Raw genomic sequence first — 22,029 nt, forward strand, 5'->3', positions numbered from 1 at the left:
TCCACTAGGCTGAATGGCCAACACAGTCCCTCAGCCTTAAGCCTTACCACAATGAGAAGGCAGAGACAGGAAATTTTAAGAATGGCACCTATTGGTACCAGCTGTGAGGTACCTCCCAGTGCTTCATACAAACCAGTATTCAGAGTCACAGGCTGCGCCACAGCTCTTGAGCCAGAAAGTGCTCTGTGATAACTGCGGTAAACTAACAGTAAATTAAGGTCTGGAAAGTTCTGCAATGCATAGCCCAGTGCCCAAAGGTCATTTCAGGCTATACTCTACATGCCCAGAGACCTACACATAACTTAAGTCTTCAGGAACTGGGTTACACCAGGGGCTGTGCCAGGGCTCTAGACCAGGATGGCACCTTGCTCCTAACAGTACACAAAGGTCTGAAAAGCACCACATGCAGTGTCAAGTCACATTCCAGGCTACCCCCACAATCTTCCAGTGCAGCTGGGTTTGGGTATGGCCACCAAAGTTGTTGCTGTGAATACACTGATCTGGATAGCTGCTTTGTAGAGTCCAACTCAAGCAGTGTTCAGGAAGTTTTGACTAATTATCTACAGTGTACTGCGTATCCTTATTGAAGAAAAAAATAAGATAAAAAGGGCCTTTTTTCAGCAGAGCTGAGGAAATGTGCCCAACCTCCTAGGACACAAGCAAAAAAGCAAATAACCCAAATATTTAAGAATTACTACATTGCCATGTCAGTGGACAATAAACAAATACATTATGAAATCAAACGTATTGCTTTAGCCAGGCATTTTGCTTTTCTCAAAACTTATTTCCTCCAATTTGATAACTCCATCCTGCCAACCAGAAGTTACATTCTGTATGTGTAAACACACATTGGGGGGAATTTATCATAGCAATTGCGAGTGTTTGAACTTGCACATAATATATTTGTGCTAGATTTATGTTGCTAGTGTAATGTTGTTCATAAATCAGGTTTAACAGATTCCAGGAAAGAAGACTTGTAACTTCAGGCAAAAAGCTTAACTGTCGCTTCTTGAAGAAGAGGTCATAGGAACTTCTTAAGTTGTGATTGTTTTGTTAGGTGATGCTCCAGTTTCATACAGCCGCAGAACAAGTGCAGATGAAAACAGGTGCAAAACACGTGCAGTTGGAAAAGTAGTGCAAGCTCAGGTGAAAACAGGGGCACATGTTAAAAGACAGATTTGCACATTACAGTACTACACTTTTATCAGAAGGCGGGGCTTAGCTTAGGCATCATTTAACAAATCGACAAAAAGAAAAAAGTATGGAACACCACACCAAATGTTCAATACACTCACATGTATTTGAAGCAGCCCAGCCAGATATGGTGTACTCCTCTATATAGACTTCCTTCACATACCCAGTACAGCGTTTGGATTTAGCACCTCCTATCTACAAGATCACTATCCTTTGACAAATGGCAGGGCTCTTGCTTCAAGACCACCAATTCTCTTAAAAAACAAGCAATGGTACCAACAAAAATGTAAGGAACTCATGTAAAATAGAGATATATTTTAAAGCCCTTCATACATTTTACTTATCTCTATTTGCCTATTGTCATGAAAATTTACATTTCCTTTGCCTTGCATGTCCTCTGAGAGACCATTGATGTGGTTAACCACAGAGGCTTCAGTATTCAACTTTTTAATAATTGTAATAGTAAGAATTAATAAACATTTGAAATGGAGTTGATTTTAAATGAATAGTCCCATGAGCAAACTTCTTTTCCATAATAATTATTCCCCTGTGGTGTTCTGCAATGCTGGATTTACCTGCGTTTGCCACCCGTAAATTAAAAGCTGAGAATCATTAGAGCACTATTCTGTAGCTAACGAGCTTGATGTCATTTTACATTTGAGGTTAATTGCAATATTTGTCTTTATTCCCAGAGGATGATAGCCTTGATTGTATAGGGAAGAAATCTAATTTCATAGTTCTTAGGATAGATGTGACCATGCAACGCTAACAGAATCAATCTACGTTTTGAATTATTCATTCACACGGTATTTGCGTCAATTTAATAACCCCCATTTTTACATCATGCTACCCTCAGCACACCTGATCCTTCTTCTTAGCTGCCCCTTTGCCCTATATTGCTCTGGTTACATTTAGACATGTGCGATTCGTTTAGTTGCGAATCAAAATTCGGATGAAATTTCGGAAATTCGTGGATTCGGAGCATCCGAATTTCCGAAATGTACCATGTCCGAATTCATCCGAAAGCATCCGAATCCAAAATTTTGGATTCGTAATTTCGGATTCAGTACGAATTTCGTCCTAACAGAAACTAAATGAGAAATTTACGATAATGACTTCAATAAGAGGATTTCATAGCATGTGAAGATAAAAACAAAACAATACTTCATGTTCCTGTGCATGCACCGTCAACGGATAAAAAAATTAAGAAAAGGATTTTAATGTGCCTTTAATAGTGAAGACTAGAGCACAGCAACCAGATATGTCAACTGTGTCAATTCTGCTACATACGTGCGTACGAACATTCGTCCGTTCACGCAAAACCCCAAATTTCAGAAATTTGATCTGAATTATGAATCCAATCCGAATCCGAAACCCAAAACGAAACACATACTGGACCCGATTTCAGAAATCCGAAATCCGAAACAAAACAATTTTTTTGCGGCTGCACATGTCTAGTTACACTTGCACACAGATTTCCAGAAATGGACAAAAGAGGGAAAAAAGTGATCAGAATTTGTTAATTTTACAGTTTTTACCAGCATAGGAGGTGTGGAGCAATTTTCCAGTGGGGACAGTTGTTTTCTGGAGTGGAGTTTTCTCTCACTTCCTGTTCTATCTTCACAATGAGTAATGAAGGAAAATCCCACACAAACATAATAAAAAAAGGGATTATTTTATCCAAAAATAAAAAAGGGTTTGGGTATAGATACATTATCTGTAATCTCATGAGATCTCAGGGAAAGGCATTTCCCGTCCCTGAGATGATGTACATGGTCACGTGTCCTAGTCACATGTGCCAGACTTCCAGGAAGTAAAGGGTGATCTAGTAACCTGCCCTTAGGTAAAATGGCCACTGTCAGAAAGTTCCACTTTTACTAATGAATGTAAGATGGTTGTTTAATCATTGCTGTATTTGTGCTTTGTTGCAAGGCAAGTTTGTGTGGACATGTAAGACTAAAATAATGTTTACAGATGATTTTGTTTAAATTTTATAATTTCTGGAAAATGTTTACAGTTATATTTTGAATTGTTCTTGACAGCTCTCTATATGTTGACTAAACAAATATTTTTTGTGGACATATATACATGGTTATTCACAAAAGGGTGAAGAGTTAAGAGAAGGCAGATATTAAAAACACTTACCTAAAGAGATTGTAATTGGTAAAGATAATATATCGGTTTTTATCCCTTTAAAGCATGGGAGTATCTTTTCTAGGTCACAACAACTAACCCAAATGACATCAGAAAGCCAGGGCACATCTGGTTTACTGGGGTGCTCCTAATTAAACAAAAGAATAAGCATTTAATTAATGACATAATTCATGACTTTATTCTAAGGTTTGCACCTCCCTGCAACACCACTCAAGCAAAAAACAACACAAGAACATAACAGCACAACCAGACTGGTCTGCCTAGGACCTGCTTCCTGTTGCGTTTTGAGAATGGGTTGCTTATGATGAACCAGACAAGTCTCACTGCCCTATCCTAATATCATTACACGCTCTTAATGTTTTTCACATTGCTCCCGTTTTAGATGGTACACTGTGGTTAATCCAACAGAATTTTGTGCTGGGATGAGAGATACACATTATCAGCTGTGGATTCTACATGTTGAAATATGATTTCCAAAACACAACCACAACTGACATGAGCATTTTACCCTGTATTTGTACATGCTGGAGTCTGTGGATGGTGTCGTGAAGCCACTAAATGTGTGAATTTGTGTGACAAGCCAGTACCACTACAGCAGTGCTTCTCAACTTTACACTTCACGTACAGTATGTCTTTATGACATTGGATAATTGCATTTTTGTACATCTGTTTCATTCGAAGTTAAATTCCAGACAAACGTGTACCTGACAAAGGATTTGTAATTCTGTCCAGCCACTTTTGTGATTCACACACCTTTACCAGACAGCACAGCCAGTAGGGTGACACTACTTTTCCTGATACAGGTAAAGTAAACATTTGCTTTGCCTATAAAGGGCAAACTAAAAGGTTTACTTAGCTCCCCACCACTAGGAGCATTACTTGTTTTTCCTTCACTTCTGTTTGGCCATCAGGAACAAAGTGAAATACCCAGTACTTTCAGGTATGTAACCTATTCCTCAGGAAACTGAAACTTTTAAACATCAAGGAGCAGCATCCATTGTAAGTGATTTATTCAGCCTTTTAAATAGTTTAAAACCCTTTTAATTAAACACAAATATACCCCTGGAGGTGTCTGAAGTACCTTGATACTCTAGTTGAGAAACTGCATTGTACCCAATTATGTTGTAGTGAGCTTCAGTCCAAGAGGCTGCCACACTGACATGATAAAATAATAGTCTGTGCAATGCTATCATGGAGGGTAGAGTGTAGAACGCCTCGGCTCATTTCATTATACAATGCACTCCTCTGTTCTTACTATATAAGGAACCCGCATATGTCAGTTTGGGTTTAGTTCGTATCAGAGCTCTTCATTTCTTTACCTGAGCCTCAAGTCATGCTTATACAATGGTTTGATTCAGCCCGCTACCTGCGTGACTTTATGTTTTTTACATTAGACATATTACATGGTTCAAACAGACTGCATTATGCCTTACCTAAAGAGCTGTTTTCTCAATGACAGCCAGTTCATTCGATAACAAACACTGGGAGCTAGGAAGTTTTCCTTGTGGGTTAATGGTTTGATGCACAAGATTAAGCTTATCGCTAGGTTTACATGAACACATTCCTCCCTTCAGGCCATAGGTTTAGATTCAAGCTATTGAGATATGAAAACATCCAGAAGATTTATCTGTACTAAAAGCAATAAAATCCCACCTTATCTAAGCCTGCAGCCCCTCGCAGGAAGAAATTCCATTCTGACTCAGTTATTTCTCCGTTCTGTCGCATGATCTCTATGCATAGCATAAAACTGTAAATAAGCTTGTGCTGTTCAAAAAGGCCTCGTGAAACATTGGTATAAGCCGAAAAAAGCGTTTCCTTGAGAAGGGTTGCTAGACGGGTGTCAAGATCATTACTCTTTTCAGCAGACTCAATTGTCATGTTGAATAACTGAGAAGAAGAAAAAAAAATAAGTCAACAGAAAATGTGCACAGGCATACCTTGAAAGAGGTCCATTTAATTGCAGTGCATACAAATAGGATAGATTCAAAATAATATATCTGGCAGTTGCGTACAGTTCATGTTTTACATTTATGGGATTATTCAGTGTGATATTACAAAGAGCAATCATGGTGGGTGATGTGCAGTAACCCGTAACAACCACATTTCAGAGTTAGATTAACCCTTTCCCTGCCAAGGACATATGGCATACGGAGGAACAAAAGTGTTTCTGGCTGGCCAAGGACGTATGCCATACGGACCTGGCATTTACAGTTCTGCTATAAGCTCATGGACACTTTAGCGACCATGAGCTAATACTAGAACTGTTTCCCGGACTGTCCCCTTCAAATTAATAGCTGTAGATCACTCCAGTGTTTGTAAATAACTGGGGACACATACTACTATGTGTTCCCAGTTATAAATGAACAGGCTGAATGAACAGATTTACATCACTTTCTGTTCATTCAAGAATTTATGAATGGGGACTAGCACTAAACAGTATAAAAAATAAATAAAACATTTTTAAAAATGTAAAAAAAATGTAAACTATAAAAAAAGTAAAAATAAATAAATAATGTGTAAAAAAATGAATTAAAAAACACAGCCCCTCCCTCCCCCCACACACATAACATACACCATATTGTGGTGTACACCATGCACTTGCACTGCGTTGTTAGAACGCATCGCTGTGCATGATTTATTTTATTTTCCTTTTCTTTTAAAAAACCATTAATTTAACTGTGGCAGCGCATGGCAAAGCTTTGTGACGCATTGCCATGCGTTGTGATACCTTGTGTTGCAATTAAATATACTCCTGTATCATTTTATCAGAACACAAACACCAACACAGCGTAAAAACAATTTTTAACATAAGTCGCTTATTTACAGTTTTGCGTACCCTCATGTTTTTACCTTTTCGCAAAAAGGCGCAATTTCAAATTTGCAAATATATGTTATTAATTAACTCATTGCAGTTTTATGTTTTAGATTTAGTCAGAAAATATTTTTTCTGTGCACTGATACTGATTTTAGTGTGTTTTATCAATTGAATTGTGTATTTTTATAGGTTTAATATTAATTTGAGAAACATTTGCGCAATTATCGCAGGGCCCGCAAATTTAGTTGCACCATCTTTTTATTCTACCGGGCCTGCGCTTTCAGAACATATATGGTTTGGGGGGTCTTTTACAAACGCTAGCAACGCAGCAATTGAAAATCAAATCAATGGGAAAAATTGCAAAAATGGCGTGGCCAGCTGAGTTGCAAAATGTTCCGGAGGGCTTGGCAGCGAAAGGGTTAAGGGGTCTATTTGTAAACAATTTGCAGAGCAATTCTCTGTATAACTCTGAACATTCATTCTGTGCAAATAGAAGCAAAATAAGCATTTATTTCCTATGTTCCTCAGATCTATCTAGTGGCCATAATATGGTATTACAAATACACTGAGAACATTCATTTTTGCCTATATGCGGACAGAACGAATGTTCACAAAGAAATGTTGAGCAATGGCTTTGTGAATTATTTATAAACAGACCCCAAAGAGATGTCTTCTGATTTCTAGCTATGTTTTCACTATGAACATCACTACTTTTCCTGCTACTTCACCATAGTTACAGCTGACGGGTGACACAGAAGCTGTCGCACATCTGCTCTATTCATCAAAAACTGAGCAATCACAAACCGCTGATTGCTCAGTTCATGATCTTCTGCCAGGGGATACCCCCTCCCCTTTCCATTTCTCCAGTGCTGACTGGAGGGACGGACAGGGGAGGGGGTGGGCACAGCTACCGAGGCCGAGCCAGCAGTCAATCAGGCAGCGGGGTGGATCCCAACTCTACAGAGGCAGAGCCAGCTGTCAATCAGGCAGCGGGGCGGATCCCAACAATATTGTCGGGTTCTTTTCTGGCTGCAGCGCGACTTCACGCTGTCAGTATATAACGGGCAATAACCCGCTATTTGCTGAGTTTTGTGACCCTAAAGAGAACTGCAGCCAAAAAAAATTTGACCATAATTCTCTTTTAAGTGATGAATGTTTTAAAGCATTTTGCAAGTATGATGTTTAAAGAAGATTTTTTTTATCCTAATTCCCCCATAAAGAAAAAAAATTCCAAAATCTTGCTTCACTCTTCAGTGTTCATAGACCTCCACAGTTGTCCACCATTGGCCCTTTTGATCAAAGATACATTCCCCTGGGAAGCATCATTACACAGCTTGGGTTCACAATAGAATACTACATAGACCAACACCGCCCTATGCGGCAGGGAGCTACCTGCCACCCTTGCTCAAGAGGATGAAGAAGAACCATGGCTTGTCATATGACCACATGAAGGATTAAGATGTTAAGGTATGTATCCTGAGAATTAAAAAAAAAAACATGTGCGCTGGGGTGCTGGGGGTTGCATAGAGGTTGGCTGTGCTGGGATAAAAAAAGGAGATCTAATTTAAATGTTATATAATCCTGTGAAAAGTCATACTATTTGCTTGATACAACGGTAATGCATCAAGGATAGAATGTGAAAGTTAAGTGCAGAACAAAACTGTCATTTAGCATGTCAGAACATTAAAATCTAGACACTTTGCAGAAGCTTATTTGCAAGGCATGCATTAGAACTATGAAAAAAATGAAGTGGAGAAGGGTAAGAACATCTGTCAGCATTTTATTGCTGTTTGTATTACTGTTATTATTATCATGGATTACAGGATTTATATAGCGGCAACAGTTTGTGCAGCACTTTACAATATAAGGAAGACATTACAATCACAATACAATTCATGACATGATGGTAAGGAGGGCCCTGCCCGTGAGGGCTTACAATCTAAAAGTGATACATGAGGAGGTAGCTGTGTGGGGATGAATTATTTGAGAAAGTGATAGTTTAGTGGTTAGGTTGAGGTGGGATAGGCTTCCCTGAAGAGATGAGTCTTAAGGGATCGCCTAAAGGCAGTCAGAGTGGGAGATAGTCCGACAGGTTGGGGTAAAGAGTTCCAGAGGATGGGAGAGACTCTAGAGAAGTCCTGGAGGCGAGCATGGGAGGAGTTGACGAGGGAGCTGAAAAGCAGGAGGTCTTTGGAAGAGCGCAGGGGACAGTTAGGGTGATACTTTGAGAAAAGGTTTGAGATATAGCCGGGGGCAGAGTTGTGGATGGCTTTGTAAGTGGTTGTTAATATTTTGAATTTTATCCTTTGGGCTATCTGTTGAAGATATTTCCTCTTACTTTCTGTTCTGGTGACTCTACGGGAAATGAAATAAAATCTAAAATGAAGGGAAAAATCCCCTTTTGTCAAATGTTACATACTGTAATAGGTGTTCTTATTGTGAAATTTCTGTTCTGGCGACAACTGTAACATTTGGGTTCTCCCCTGACGTTTTGTCACTGGGAAAAGTAGTGAGAATGAACCTCCAGAATGGGGGCACAGACAGCAATAGAAACCAGAGGTTCTAACCCGGGGATATCATTTTGTAGTGCCAGAATATGTAAGCAAACATGTAAATGGCAGTTGTGGAAATAATAGAAATATCAGTGTTTAACTTACTTGTTTGAAGTACTTCAATGAGAACTGATACATCGGGTCTACTTCTGAGAGACTGGCAATGACAAAATAGATAACGGACCCCTGCGTGGCCACTGTCCTGTACTTCTCTCGAGCTGTATTTATTTTTTGCTCTGTGGCTTCAGCCTCTTGCAGTCTAGTTTTTATAGCTCCTGAAGTTATCTACAGCCAAGGAGGAAAAATATAATTTTACATATTACAAATGATACAAAATTAATTTTTACTGTTTACCGTATAATAGAATACCGTAGTGCAACTCCCCTGAGTGAGCCAAATCCTGCTTCATTTGTGTCTCACATACTCCCCATCCCAGAGACTACAGCTCACAATGGGAGGGTTTCAGCAGCACTGGCAGTTCTGCCAATCAAAAAAGCAGTGGGCAGGGCTTGGTGTGGCCCATTGCTGAATAATAAGCTATAGGTTATTGAATCAGCCCACTGTAGTGTAATCAGGCACAACCTATATGAGTGACAACACTGCTCTGAATTCAGGAGCAGCACAGCATTGTTGTCCCCCCATTAGAGGATGATGCATTAGGTTGACTTCACTTCAGGTCCAACAGGTATTTGTGAGACTTTGCAGGGGGACTAAGGGAAAGATGTCAGTGCAGATGCAGTTATAATAAAGTGCTGCATGTTGCTATTTTTTGTATTGGGACACCATAGTTCCACTCTAATCTATGGAATTGTAAAATATGCCTCTAAAATCCATCTTTATTGTTTCCTATTTTTAATATTAACACTTTAAGGGTGATTTACACTATAAGCAGAGAACGTTCACTTAGTAAACTGAATGTTCACTTAACTAAGTGAACACAAGAAAGCGGTGTTTGCCTTGGATACCCAATCATAACGAAGAGAAACTAAAAGAAAAAAGTAAAAACAGGATTTTTGTTTGTACTTGACTGGATAATTGAATTAAAAACAGCTTCACCTTATTCATTAACCTATTGGAACATTCACTTTACTAAGTGAACAGTCTGTAGTTTGTAAATTCACCCCATTGAAAACAATGTACTATCTATGTAGGGGATACGTTTTCTCGACAGTTGCCAAGTGAGACTGACACCAGATGCAACTAACACACTTGTCTATAGTGACACCTGACCTCTAATCTATAGAGATTCCTGCTACACTTGTCTATAGGGATTCCTGACACACTTGTCTATAATGACACTTGACTGTAGTGACTCCCATTACGTCTATGAAGGTTCTCATTTACCCAGGTCATGGTATAGCTAGTTGTCTTGACCTGAAATGTTGAAAAATGTACAGAACATTATAGTTGAATTCTACAAGCAACACCTGGTTTACATGACTGGAGTGACACCTGACTCACCTAGCTTTATCAATACCTGCCACACTTGACTGTAGTGACAACTAACCCACTTGGCCCATGTGAGGAGTTTAAGCAACATTTGACCCACATGACCTATTTTACTGCAGTGACACCAGAGCTTTGTGAACTCCATGACTCGGGATGCAAAAAGTGATTTTGGTGAACTTGATTTTGCCATGAAATTAGCAATTTTTCAGTTGAGATAACATGATTTTTCTTTATCAATAAGGCAATTAATAATCATCAGCTCCCCAATTATATGGTGATCACATGGCTATGCTGATAAACAAAAGTCATATGACCAAACACAATCTTAATTAAGTTTTTTTAATCAATAAAGCCATGTAATCAAGTATTTTTGCCCTACAAGTGACACACCTGACTGTAGTAACATCTGACCCACCTGAGTAATATGAGGAGGACAAGCAAGAAGAGTCATGGAAATGAGGGGTGCTAGGAGTATGTATGTTCTAACTTGCACATAGCACACTGAGCCAAACAAGCCCACAGAAGCTTAGTATGGCCCACAAACTGTCAGTCAATCCATCTGCATTAACAATATTCTTCAGAAAAGCACACTAGGAACATACCATGGTTTATACATAGCCACAAAGGCCTAGTTTTAAAACACATTGATATGATAGATCTGTGACAAAATGTGACAAACCGAATCATCATCTAATGTTTGGTGCCACCTTTAAAGCTACCTTCAAAAGAACTTAGATTTGATTGTGATAAACCTAATTCTGTTTCCTAAATAACTTAGATCACATGACACAACTGGAGAATCCATACATGGAAATTCAGAAGGTGAAGCTGACCTTTGACTCCTGAAGAGTATTGATAAGTTCCTCATTGTCCAGGATATTCCCCTCCGATGTAAAAAGCAGCTTTAAGATTCGTTCCTCAATAGCTTTCAACTGGTTCTTGTCAGAGTTTATGCGGATAATAAGCTGGTTTCTTTGCTCCTCTAGATCAGGTCTTTCAATCCTCACAACATCACTACAGGATTGATATAATATTTAACACTTTCACAAATATGAACAGAAATTAAAAATAATGAATTACAAGTAATGTTTCCACAAATTAAATATACTGACTCAACAAGATAAATGAGGACATAATGCTTTACAAAACCTTTCTATATTGCGTCGTACCAAACAACAAATCTAAAAAATAAATTTATACAAATGTGACAAAATGTTGTCTTTTATTCTTCCTGTGCATGTCAGGTCACAAAGGAAGGCAAAAGTAACAAGAAGCATCTGGGGGAAGCCACTAAGGCCTAGCGTATGTCAACAGGTCCGACTAAGGGCTGGATTCACCTTCTTTGCTGCCCCAAGGCCAGGTTCCTCAATGTGCCCCCCTACCCGTCAATGGAGAATGGCAGACCTGCAGGCTGCATACAAGTGATCTTGGCCACATCGCCGAGATCATTTGTACAAAACAAGTGGCGGCTTCCCCACTGTATATTTAGCTCTGCTTGCCCAAAGCAGGGCTGAATGTAGAAAACAACTACCCTCCCGGTGCCCGGGACTGTATGTCTGGGACATTGGGAGATAGGAATTCAACACCCCTGCTGCCCCTCCACTTCCTGCTGCACCGAGGCCGGGCCTTGGTTGGCCTTGTGGGAAATCCGGCCCTGGTCCCACTGGCTTGCATGCAAATTCTGTAGGGAAAGTTGTTGCATTATAGCAGTAAAATCTTCTGTCTAATAGCATATCTCCCAACCTTCTGAGATGAGAAAGATGGGCACCTTCCAGCACAATGTATGTAGGCAAAGGACACATCCCCACTACGCCCCCCAGTTGTGCAGACCACTAAAAATATATTTGCCAAAAATGATTGGTTAAAACCGAATTTTACTTTCTCACCATTTCTTTTTCTCCACTGGCATATTAAAGTAGTAAACAAGATCATTAAAAAAATAAAATAAAGGTTTTAGTGCTCAAAAACACTTGGGTAGTTAAATGGTACCAGTGCGCTCTGTGTCAAATGTGGAACTTACATTGATGTTCCCTTGGCATATGAACCTATGCCTGGCAATAATAAAGATGAACACTAGGCAGATATAAAAAAAAACACAAAAATGTAGTTCTGTGCTTATAAATACACAAATAATGTATTTAATTTATATAAGCATTACAATTACCTGGCCCTGTACAGCAGAGCTCAGAGTAGGAGAGGAAGAAACAGTACAAGGAGCCAGTCAATGTGAATAAAGCAGAGCAACAGAGAGATAAATATATCGCTATGCTGCTTCTGTTTCACTTTCCAGTCACAGGATGGGCAGATTCTCTGTGCTCAGAGAAAGGGGGTTAAATAATGCTGGCCATCATTCCATCCCAAGGCTCCTTTTTTTTATTCTATCTGCCATTATTTATTTCTTTTTTTTATGAGTTTGTATTAGCTGTTATTTTGCTGTTGTTGTTGTTTTTTACGGTAGCTATGCTTTAATCTTCAGCTTGCCAATGCCTAACATTTAAGAATGGGTTAGGTGCCCTTTTATACAGTTACTTTAAAGAAATAGAGGGGAATTTATCAAAACTGAAACAGTTGCCAGGGGCAACCAATCAGCTTCTCTCATCAGCTTGTTCAGTTAAGATTTGAAAATGAAACAAAGAAGCTGATTGGTTGCTGAGCACAGTTGCTCCAGATTATGTTTGCTCCAGTTTTGATAAATTCCCCTCATACTCTTTTTCCTGTTAGTGCAAATGAGTTGGGTTTTACAAGGACTTTTTTTTACCGTCCTCTTTATTACTAGGGGCTAGGAGTTATTAGGATCGCAAGTTTTTTTTAACACACACACACATATATATATATATATCTCTATACATATAGAGATTTATATAGATAGATATATATATATAGTTGGGGCGAAATGTACATATATAACTAAGTAACCTTAGCAGCTGATCTTCAAGGCCAGATCTGGTCACAGTGAAATTGATTACAGTCACTTTGATGCACACCTAAATAAAAAAAGAGAGACAAAGTAAAAGACAAAGGTAGGATGCAATAACACAGGGGTAGGCACTTCAACTGTGTTGGAACTACAAGTCCGATTAGGGACAGCCACAGACATGACTTCGATTGGCAGAGGCATGACGGGATTTGTATTTTCATTACAGCTGGAGGATCGAGGTTGCCTATTCCTACAACAGCAGAGGATAAAGTGTGCATATTGTATATACAGGAAACATACTGTCACTGGTAAATATACCTAATGAAATGTATAAGCTTGATTATATTAGAAGAAAGAGCACTGGTGTTCATTGACACATAGCAACAAATCAGAAATGAACTTCCAACATCTTAGGCCCCGTTCACATTGAGCGATTTATCGCGCGATTTTTGTAGCGATATCGCTCATATTTCCGCACTATATATGACCCCATTCACATTGAGCGACATGCAAATCGCGCGACTTTGAGCGACATTGAGCGACGAGCGACATTGAGCGACATTGAGCGACGTGTCGCGCGACATCTTCCTATTGGGCTGTATGCAATCAGGAGCAATATCGCTCAAAATCGCTCTAAAAAAGGGTCATGTAGAAGCGACAAGCTACCAGCGACGAGCTACAAGCGATATTGAGCGATATTGAGCGACATTGAGCGACGAGATGTGAACAGCTACATTGAATTGTATTGGTGAAGCTACATAGAGCGATATAGGCCCCGTTCACATTGAGCGATTTATCGCGCGATTTTTGTAGCGATATCGCTCATATTTCCGCACTATATCGCTCTATGTAGCTTCACCAATACAATTCAATGTAGCTGTTCACATCTCGTCGCTCAATGTCGCTCAATATCGCTCAATATCGCTTGTAGCTCGTCGCTGGTAGCTTGTCGCTTCTACATGACCCTTTTTTAGAGCGATTTTGAGCGATATTGCTCCTGATTGCATACAGCCCAATAGGAAGATGTCGCGCGATGTCGCGCGACACGTCGCTCAACGTCGCTCAATGTCGCTCGTCGCTCAATGTCGCTCAATGTCGCTCAAAGTCGCGCGATTTGCATGTCGCTCAGTGTGAATGGGGTCTTAGAGCAGTCTTTCTGGAGCTTATTCTCTATAGCTATGAATTGCTTCAGACCACTGCTATACATACTATATTATGAAAACCCCATTTATGTACTCAGCTTAACTATAAATTCCAGGCCTGCTGGTGCCGATCCCCACTACTGCCGATATTTCAGCTCGGTGGTTTCATTTTGTTTTACAGGTTCTGGAACTCTTGTTCTTTTAAGGTGGTCAAGCCTGAATAAATCTGCCTTATGTTACTGTTTGAAGAAGCTGTCAGGACAACCTTTCATCAAACTGCTACAGCCATGCTACACCAGTTACAGTGGGCCTTGGGCTGATTGATGACAAATGGAACAAATGTAAAGCTGTTTTTCCTCCCAAACCAATAAGAAGGTTTCAACTTATGGTTAAAACTAGTGTAGAGGAACTGGGCATTATACCCAAAGTTAATTGAGTCTTCACAATGCAGTCAAATAGTGTTTTAAAAGTATAAAACCGTTTGTGTTAGATATTGTAGCCAATCAGATTTTAGTTGTGTTGGGTTTTTGTAGTAAAAATGACAAGAACATATCCTTCATCTGTTACTAACGGCAGCACAGACACTTTTGCTTGAGAAATGTTTGATAGGTTCCACTGAAGTCCATGATGTGGGCTCTTCAGAAAACTATGCTATTTGCCACACCATCATTATTTCATTTACACTCGGGGCTTAGCTATACACTGGATCTTTAGTTGCATAGAAAATGACACAAAACCATTCACTCCACTGACTAGGATTAATCACCCTGACTGTAACATTGGCTGCTTATGCATTGTGAATCATGCTACAGGGTAGCACACAAATGCAATTAACCAACTAATTTCCCCTAAGTCTTATAAATAATCCCCAATGTGTTTTATGATCAAACTCCTGTAGTATGGGAGCTAGTGCTTGTGTCATTTTCATCAGTGCAAATTGTGTTATATGTATAGCAAGTCTTTGAAAATCTTTCTAATAAATAAAACAAAAATCACATTTAGCTGAAATCTATTGCAATTGCCATAAACCAGAAGATATTTAATTTCTTGTTGTAAGTTTTCAGCTACATTAAATTGTTTTGAATATTTGTCTACCAGCATGTGTGACACCACTAAAAAGGTCAGCGCAACTATTCGGGGAAGAATATTCGTTTACAAATATAACAATCTGGCAACTCAGTGAAGCAATGGCTGCTGCAGGCTGCAGTAAATACATATAATCTTCCAAATCAATTACATTTAATAACGTTGACTGGATTATGATACGTAAAGTACATTACTGATTTAACAAGCTAGGCTCAAAATAATTTTTATTTCAAGGTCTTTTAATGCTTATTTTCACAAATGATATGTACACAGTGTAATGACAGGCACCTTGCTTTACCATTTTTTTTTACAGGTAGAGTCAACACAGCAGTTGAAGTTTCCAACTTGCCACGAGCAGCTTTATTGCATTTCTAGCATTAAACTGACACCTGCATTATTTAAACTGGACTTTGCACTAAAATACAAGGTCTGCCTATTACATTGCAGCCCATGCCTCCTTTCTGTTGAGATCCTGGGAATGCTGAGTATTCAAAATCTTGTGATAAGATGCTACAGCAGGGGTGTCGCCTAATGAGATTTGGGATCCTCAGTGGAAGATGGGTATAGGGAAAACAAGTATTGTTTCTAACTTTTCTACACAGATTTTTTTTTCTCGCTATGACACAGTGATAAGAGTGGGACAAAATGTAATAAGCAGACCTTGCATTTTATTGGAAAGTCCACTTTAACTAATTGAAAAAACATAGACAGAATCTCCACTCAAATAAAACATAAAATGCTAAATAAATCATATACTGTCTGGCACTTATTACATAGTCAAGTTCCTCTCTATGTTAACAGTCACATTTTGCAATAAGATCTGCAAAACATAAACTTTACACTTACAAGGCTGCCACCACCACAGTCTCTCTCTCACACTCTCTCTCTCTCTCTCTCTCTCTCGCTCGCTCTATTTAGAGACCACCTGCTGCCCCCAAATGCAGTTCCTTCTCCATATTAGCAGCAAAATGTATAAGGATCGCATTTCAGAAACAAGCTCACCCTACTAGAGCCGAACTGGCCTTCCCAGTGCTTTTCTCACAACACACATAAGATTCATTAAAGGAAAAATGTGTCAACTGTCATTGTTAAACTCTTGTCTAACAGTTATATAATCCAAATTAATAGATAAATGGCTTAAACCAACAATTGATTTTGACCATAATGAAGGAAAAAAATTGATGGGGCAGGGAGAAAAATTCTTCCTGAACAAACTAAATTCTAACCGTGAATGTGGTTCTCATTCAAGAAACTCCATTAATTTCCAAAATGAAATGTTAAAATTCAAACATTTTGAATTTCGAATGATATTCTACAAGTCTCTAATGGCATTATCCAATGTTCTGATGTAAACGTCCATGTGAAAATCTTCCAGTGTATATCCTACTTAAAGTGTATCTCCACTTTTGCAGCCAAATTGGGATAACACCTATTTTATATTTTGTTACATGTTCCCATTCACATAGCAGTTTAAATAGCTGTTACTTGGGTTAGTGTTTTAAGGGTTAAAATGTATTCTTCTATTTCTTTGAAATGTTAGGAGGGGTTGTAAGGGGTTAGGGGTCTTGTCCATTGAGAGGTGGCTTACCCATCCAATCCTCAAATTTCAGTCCCAAGACTTTCATTGGGACAGACCAGTCTGAAAGGGCCATGAAAAACCTGGAATCAGCCATCTTGCCTGATTTAATAAAACATCTAAAAGGTAAGACATCTTTTTTTAAAGTTATTTTTCAATATGTTCTGTGACCAGGAACACATAAGGAACATATGGAGGGGTTTTCTTAAATTTTACTACAAAAGTGGAAATACAGTTTACGACAAGTGCTAATAACAGCCAATGAGTTCAACATGACATCTTTTCATGCTTTACATCTTTCTTCTAGCTAACAGCTGTGTCCATCACACTTCACTCCACCTAGTATAATCTAGAGTTTGATAACATGCAGACATACACAATGTGGGAGATTTTATCAAAGGTGCAGCAATGGTAGCTGCCAACATTTAATTCCCCTTCTGAAAATATTAGTCCTGTGACTGATGCCTCTTTTTCTGACTTTCTATATCTGCATACTGGTTTCTGGTCAGTGACATTATTGAAGTCAGTGGGTGAGCATAAAATCCAGGAAACTATGATTTTCACAAAGAGGTCCTGTTTAATGATACATTTGCTTTCAGTCACTGATTGGTAACCATTCTCAAATCTTTCTTCTTTAGGCCTTGCATAAATCACCATGACCTTAACTAACTTTTAATTTTGATATATTTTTGGAACTATCTGCGTGACAAGTGTTACTACAATATAAATCGCAGATCATTCCGATTCAGTGTCACAGTGATGAATGTGGAATGGCTGTTTTTTCCTTACCTCGGGAAGATAATGTGGATTTGGCATTTTAGTCGTCATATAGAACCTAAAGTTCTTGTCATAATCAATGTCAGAGTCTCCAAGACGAATTAGCATTCTTCCGCCTGACACAAAGGTCTGCTTCAGAAGAACTGGCTCCAGAGCAGGATCTAAACTTTCCTTCAGCTTTAATTAAAAAAACACAGTATCATACATAGCTCAAGCCACAATTATCGTACACGTTGTGAATTAATGCAGAATATAACTCTTCTAAATGCGTACACATTCGAAGCTCAGCTCAGAAAAGTTAATTGTTGATGAATATTTCCTTCTGAAATGTTCTATTAAGTATACAGTATTTTGTTTGTTTTATGGTCATTCCTTGGTAATTGGTATTTTAAAATTCTCAATGCCTGCTTTCACATGCATAGTGTGCTTTATATATAACCTGTCATTAGTTTAAAATACAATATTTCAGCAATGCTAAATCATCCTGGGTATTACATAATATGTTATTTCTTCAAATATCAATTAGTTCATTTCAGAGTAATCAGTGATGAATTATGTATGTTAAGAGAGCAAATAATCTGCAGGACTATAAAGTGAGATTTAGGGCAGCTGATTTATTAAATGCTTTTATTAAATACTTGCTTTTCTGGAGAAAGTAGCTAGGCTGAATCATAACAAACAACAGGGCTCTAAAATATGCAGTCATCAGAAACAAATTTAGTGTTTTGAGGCATTTGATTTCGTGCCATCTTAAGAGGGAATAATTTGCACTGTTTTCAAGCAGATGCAATCAGGCTGGGAAATGGACATTGGGGTTGGTCCTCCATCAGAATTACTAACATTAAAATAACATCATAACCTAACAGGGTTATATCTTATCCCCTAGAAATGCAAGAACACTTCACCAAAGGGTGTTTATTGTATCTTTTATCTTTGCATTAGTACTGAATGTCTTACAGTAATGTCTTAAAGTTTATTGTATTACAATTTATAGGCAATGTTTTATGAGAGCCTGAATTAATTAGATTTTCACTGCATTAGTCTCTGTGACTTTACTCACCTGTAATATATTTAAAATAAGGAAAAAAAAGATAGTTACAGAGGAAAGAGGAGGAGGAGGACAGAATAGGGCATTTTAAGCTGGCCACATCTTACAATCTGATTAATGAAGATCTCATTAAAGTGGATCTGTGCTCAGACTACACACACTCAATTATTTTAATATTCTAAAGAAGAAGTAAAGGGACTTTAAAACAAGCCTTCATTTACCTCTGTAGCTATAGGCATTGTGGAAAAAGGTATCATTCAATGTCACAACAAAGGCATAGAAATCTTAGATCTTTTTCTATTACTTTCTATTGCTACAGAATCTTGGTGGTCTGCCAGCCATTTAATTTTATCTCATCACTAATAAAACAGTATAACAACCATTGGTGAAATATGATAAATATAATTTCTCTCCTAAATTATGTAAAAAGATACAATTGCAAAGATGATGACATTTTATAACTAGATAAAATGTATTCTTGCAGTGGAATTCTTGATTCAGCAAAGCCCAGTGACTAGGTTTTAACATGTATCAGAATGGTAAATGAAAGATTACCTTTGGTCCTGTCACAATATCCGGAAATCCGTGCCGGATTTTCGATATGCTCCCTGTTTCTGGGCTGTCAGCCTATGGTGTCTCACAAGGCTGCAGCCAATCTGCTCTCCTTCTCCCCTATTTAGGAGTTCCTCACTTGTACCCTCCCGAAACACAAAAATGAAGCAATTTACAAAAGTAAACAATACAATGGCAAGTATAAATACTAATTAGGAAAAGAATGTGCAAGGGCAAGCCTAAGCAGAGCATACTAATTAAGCTCATAAGAAAAAAAAGATCTCTAGAGATGGGCTTCTCTTCTACCAATACTGTCCTGTACGATATGCTTGTTATCCAGGGATTTTATGAGAACCAGTTCAGCAGCACATTGGAAAATCAATGTGAAAAAGGAAGTTCTGTTTGTCCAAGAACTACCTTTAGAATGACAAGGGCATTAACTGAAAAGAGCCTTTGTACTATTCATTACAAACACACACCAAAGTCTTCCTGAAGGAAGCCTTTGTTTACTGCATTCAATCACAAAATTCTTCAATGGTAATAAAAAAAAAAAAATGTCAGGATTCCAATCAAGGATGATTTGACAATATATGGCACTAGCTAAGCCCTTCTAAACGTTATCTCCCCGACCTGCAGATAGGCGTATGTCACTGGCAGCTTCTTATTACTTATCACTCTAACTGGCTTCTGTGTTAAACACAATGAAAAGATAACAGGATTCTGCTTATTGATAATGATTTTGTTTTCTTTTATGTGGCCGTAGTTACCAATTGCCATGTGTATTAGTCACCAGACAGCAGGCAAGGCTGCAGTTTGTCTTTTAACCACCTTCCGTTTTCATGAAAAGAGACCCTGTCACCAGACCATTCATTTCAATAACAATCTTCATATAAAACTATATGTGCATGTAACATATTTTAAGCATGTTATTTATCTGTAAAAAAAAACTTCCTTTGTGTAGATATCCAAAAGCTCCTGGACAGCTGCTGCCATCTTGCATGTGATGTCAGTAGCCCCAACAGACACAACGCTGTCAGTCAAGAAACACTGTATAATACTCGCCTTTGCTCCTCCCTTATGTGGGGAGATGAGGGGGGGAGTCAAGGCCTGGGACAGCACAGACAGTAATTAGACACTGCTAGAAAGGAGAGTGCTATGATGGGCAAGGAGGAATGGGGCTGTGCTAGCACATTTACTCTTTATTCTAAAGAAGTCAGATTTGCTAGAAAGTTCTAAGGTACATTGCAAATCAATAAAAACAATTATTTTATGGAAAGCATAAACTATTGAAGTAAACATTTAAGATAGTTAATTTGTCTGTGTTTTTGCCTGCATTAGTTTAGTGACAGGGTACATTAAAAGTAGCAGATATCGCATTAACAAAACACTTGGCAGTAGAACTATTTTTTTTTACAGCAAGCACATAAACATGTATGCTTACAACCTATACGTATTCTTGTTCATTCTTTCCGAGAGTACCCACATAAACTAAAAAAAAAAACCCAAGACAATATGACACAAAATTAGATCAGTTTGTGCTTACCTCTTCTAACAAAACTGGCATTCCAAGCCTAATAGCATTCTCCAACGTCCGGAGAAAGCCAGCATCAGTTAGTTTAATGACTTTTAAGCCATTTTTGGTTTCTTTGTTTCTAATCCAACGATTAGCCTGAGGTATGAAAGTTTACGTAATTATTAAATAGTTGATAAATAAACCATCATCACACTTTTGCTGTAATAATATTTGTTTCAGTATCAAGCAGCTAGTAAACATAGAATATGATAAGGAAGTTGTTAAAAAGTTGAACCTGCATAAAATGGAATTACCACTCTAAAGTATACCTTGCATACTTAAGTTCTGATTCTTAAAGCCCAACTCTAACCTTAAAAAGTTCCCCTAGACAGCGTTAAAAAAAAAAGAAAAAATAAGCTCAGGCTGCAATAATCACCTTCAATGCTGAGTTGTCTCTAGCAGTACCTCTTCTCTGCCACAAATGTCCTCAGTGATATCTTATTTGTAATTCTTGACTTTCACAAGTACAGTAGTGCCTCTATCATTTATTCTTCCTCCATGTTTTCATAAGGACTGTCTATAAGAGTCCTAGGACTATTAAAACTGCCTGATAATCTCAACATAATGCCCATGAGAAAATAGAGCACATGTAGCAGTCCAGCTCTTCTCACCATTATAACTATACAAAATATCCCCAGTCTACCGGGTTGAAGGGCGCCCAGTGTCACTTAATCAGGAAGACAGAGAACATACTGTAATGATACAGAAACTGGTGCTGTATCAATGAGGACTGCACCCCCCCCCCTCCCAACACCCCCAGGGGAAAAGAGGAATAGGTTTCTACAGTATCATGTGACTGGCCTGAAGACATTTGTAAAAGGTAAGCATACAAAAGCAAAAGATATTGCTAGTAGAGGCCACAAGGTGGGTTGATTTGTGGGTGGAGGGAAGCACGGAGCCCAGAATTGAGCTTAAAGAACAATATCCATTGCAATAAACCAGAACTCATCTTGTACTCATCTGGCCTCAGCAAAATACATTCTAATTGGATCAACAGCTAAGATTTAGCATTTACAACTGAACTACCGTATATATAATCTAAGTATACTTCATTTATCCGCGATATGCTTCTGTGTCCTGGAATAACAAAAAAAGCACGTACACTGGACTGTGTTGAATTTCAAGGAATGTGGAAATATTTGCACATATTTCAGCACATTTGTTTATATGTCTGAATTGTATGTGTGTATATAT

General features: G+C 38.4%; 1 protein-coding gene across 1 annotated transcript in view; it reads right to left on the reverse strand.

Annotated features, from left to right (window-relative positions):
• DNAH6 (dynein axonemal heavy chain 6) overlaps positions 1 to 22,029 on the reverse strand; it is a 206,105-nt gene that overhangs the window by 40,436 nt on the left and 143,640 nt on the right. The window contains exons 55-61 of the mRNA XM_018557925.1: positions 20,806 to 20,931; positions 17,675 to 17,839; positions 13,081 to 13,148; positions 10,998 to 11,178; positions 8,821 to 9,000; positions 5,002 to 5,235; positions 3,340 to 3,475 (exon numbers count right to left, since the gene is read on the reverse strand). Coding sequence (XP_018413427.1) covers positions 3,340 to 3,475; positions 5,002 to 5,235; positions 8,821 to 9,000; positions 10,998 to 11,178; positions 13,081 to 13,148; positions 17,675 to 17,839; positions 20,806 to 20,931 — 1,090 coding nt within the window. The remainder of the gene's footprint in view (positions 1 to 3,339; positions 3,476 to 5,001; positions 5,236 to 8,820; positions 9,001 to 10,997; positions 11,179 to 13,080; positions 13,149 to 17,674; positions 17,840 to 20,805; positions 20,932 to 22,029) is intronic.

The sequence above is a fragment of the Nanorana parkeri genome, unplaced genomic scaffold (genome assembly GCF_000935625.1).
Source record: "Nanorana parkeri isolate BGI_ZX_2015 unplaced genomic scaffold, ASM93562v1 scaffold310, whole genome shotgun sequence".
NCBI lineage: Eukaryota > Metazoa > Chordata > Amphibia > Anura > Dicroglossidae > Nanorana > Nanorana parkeri.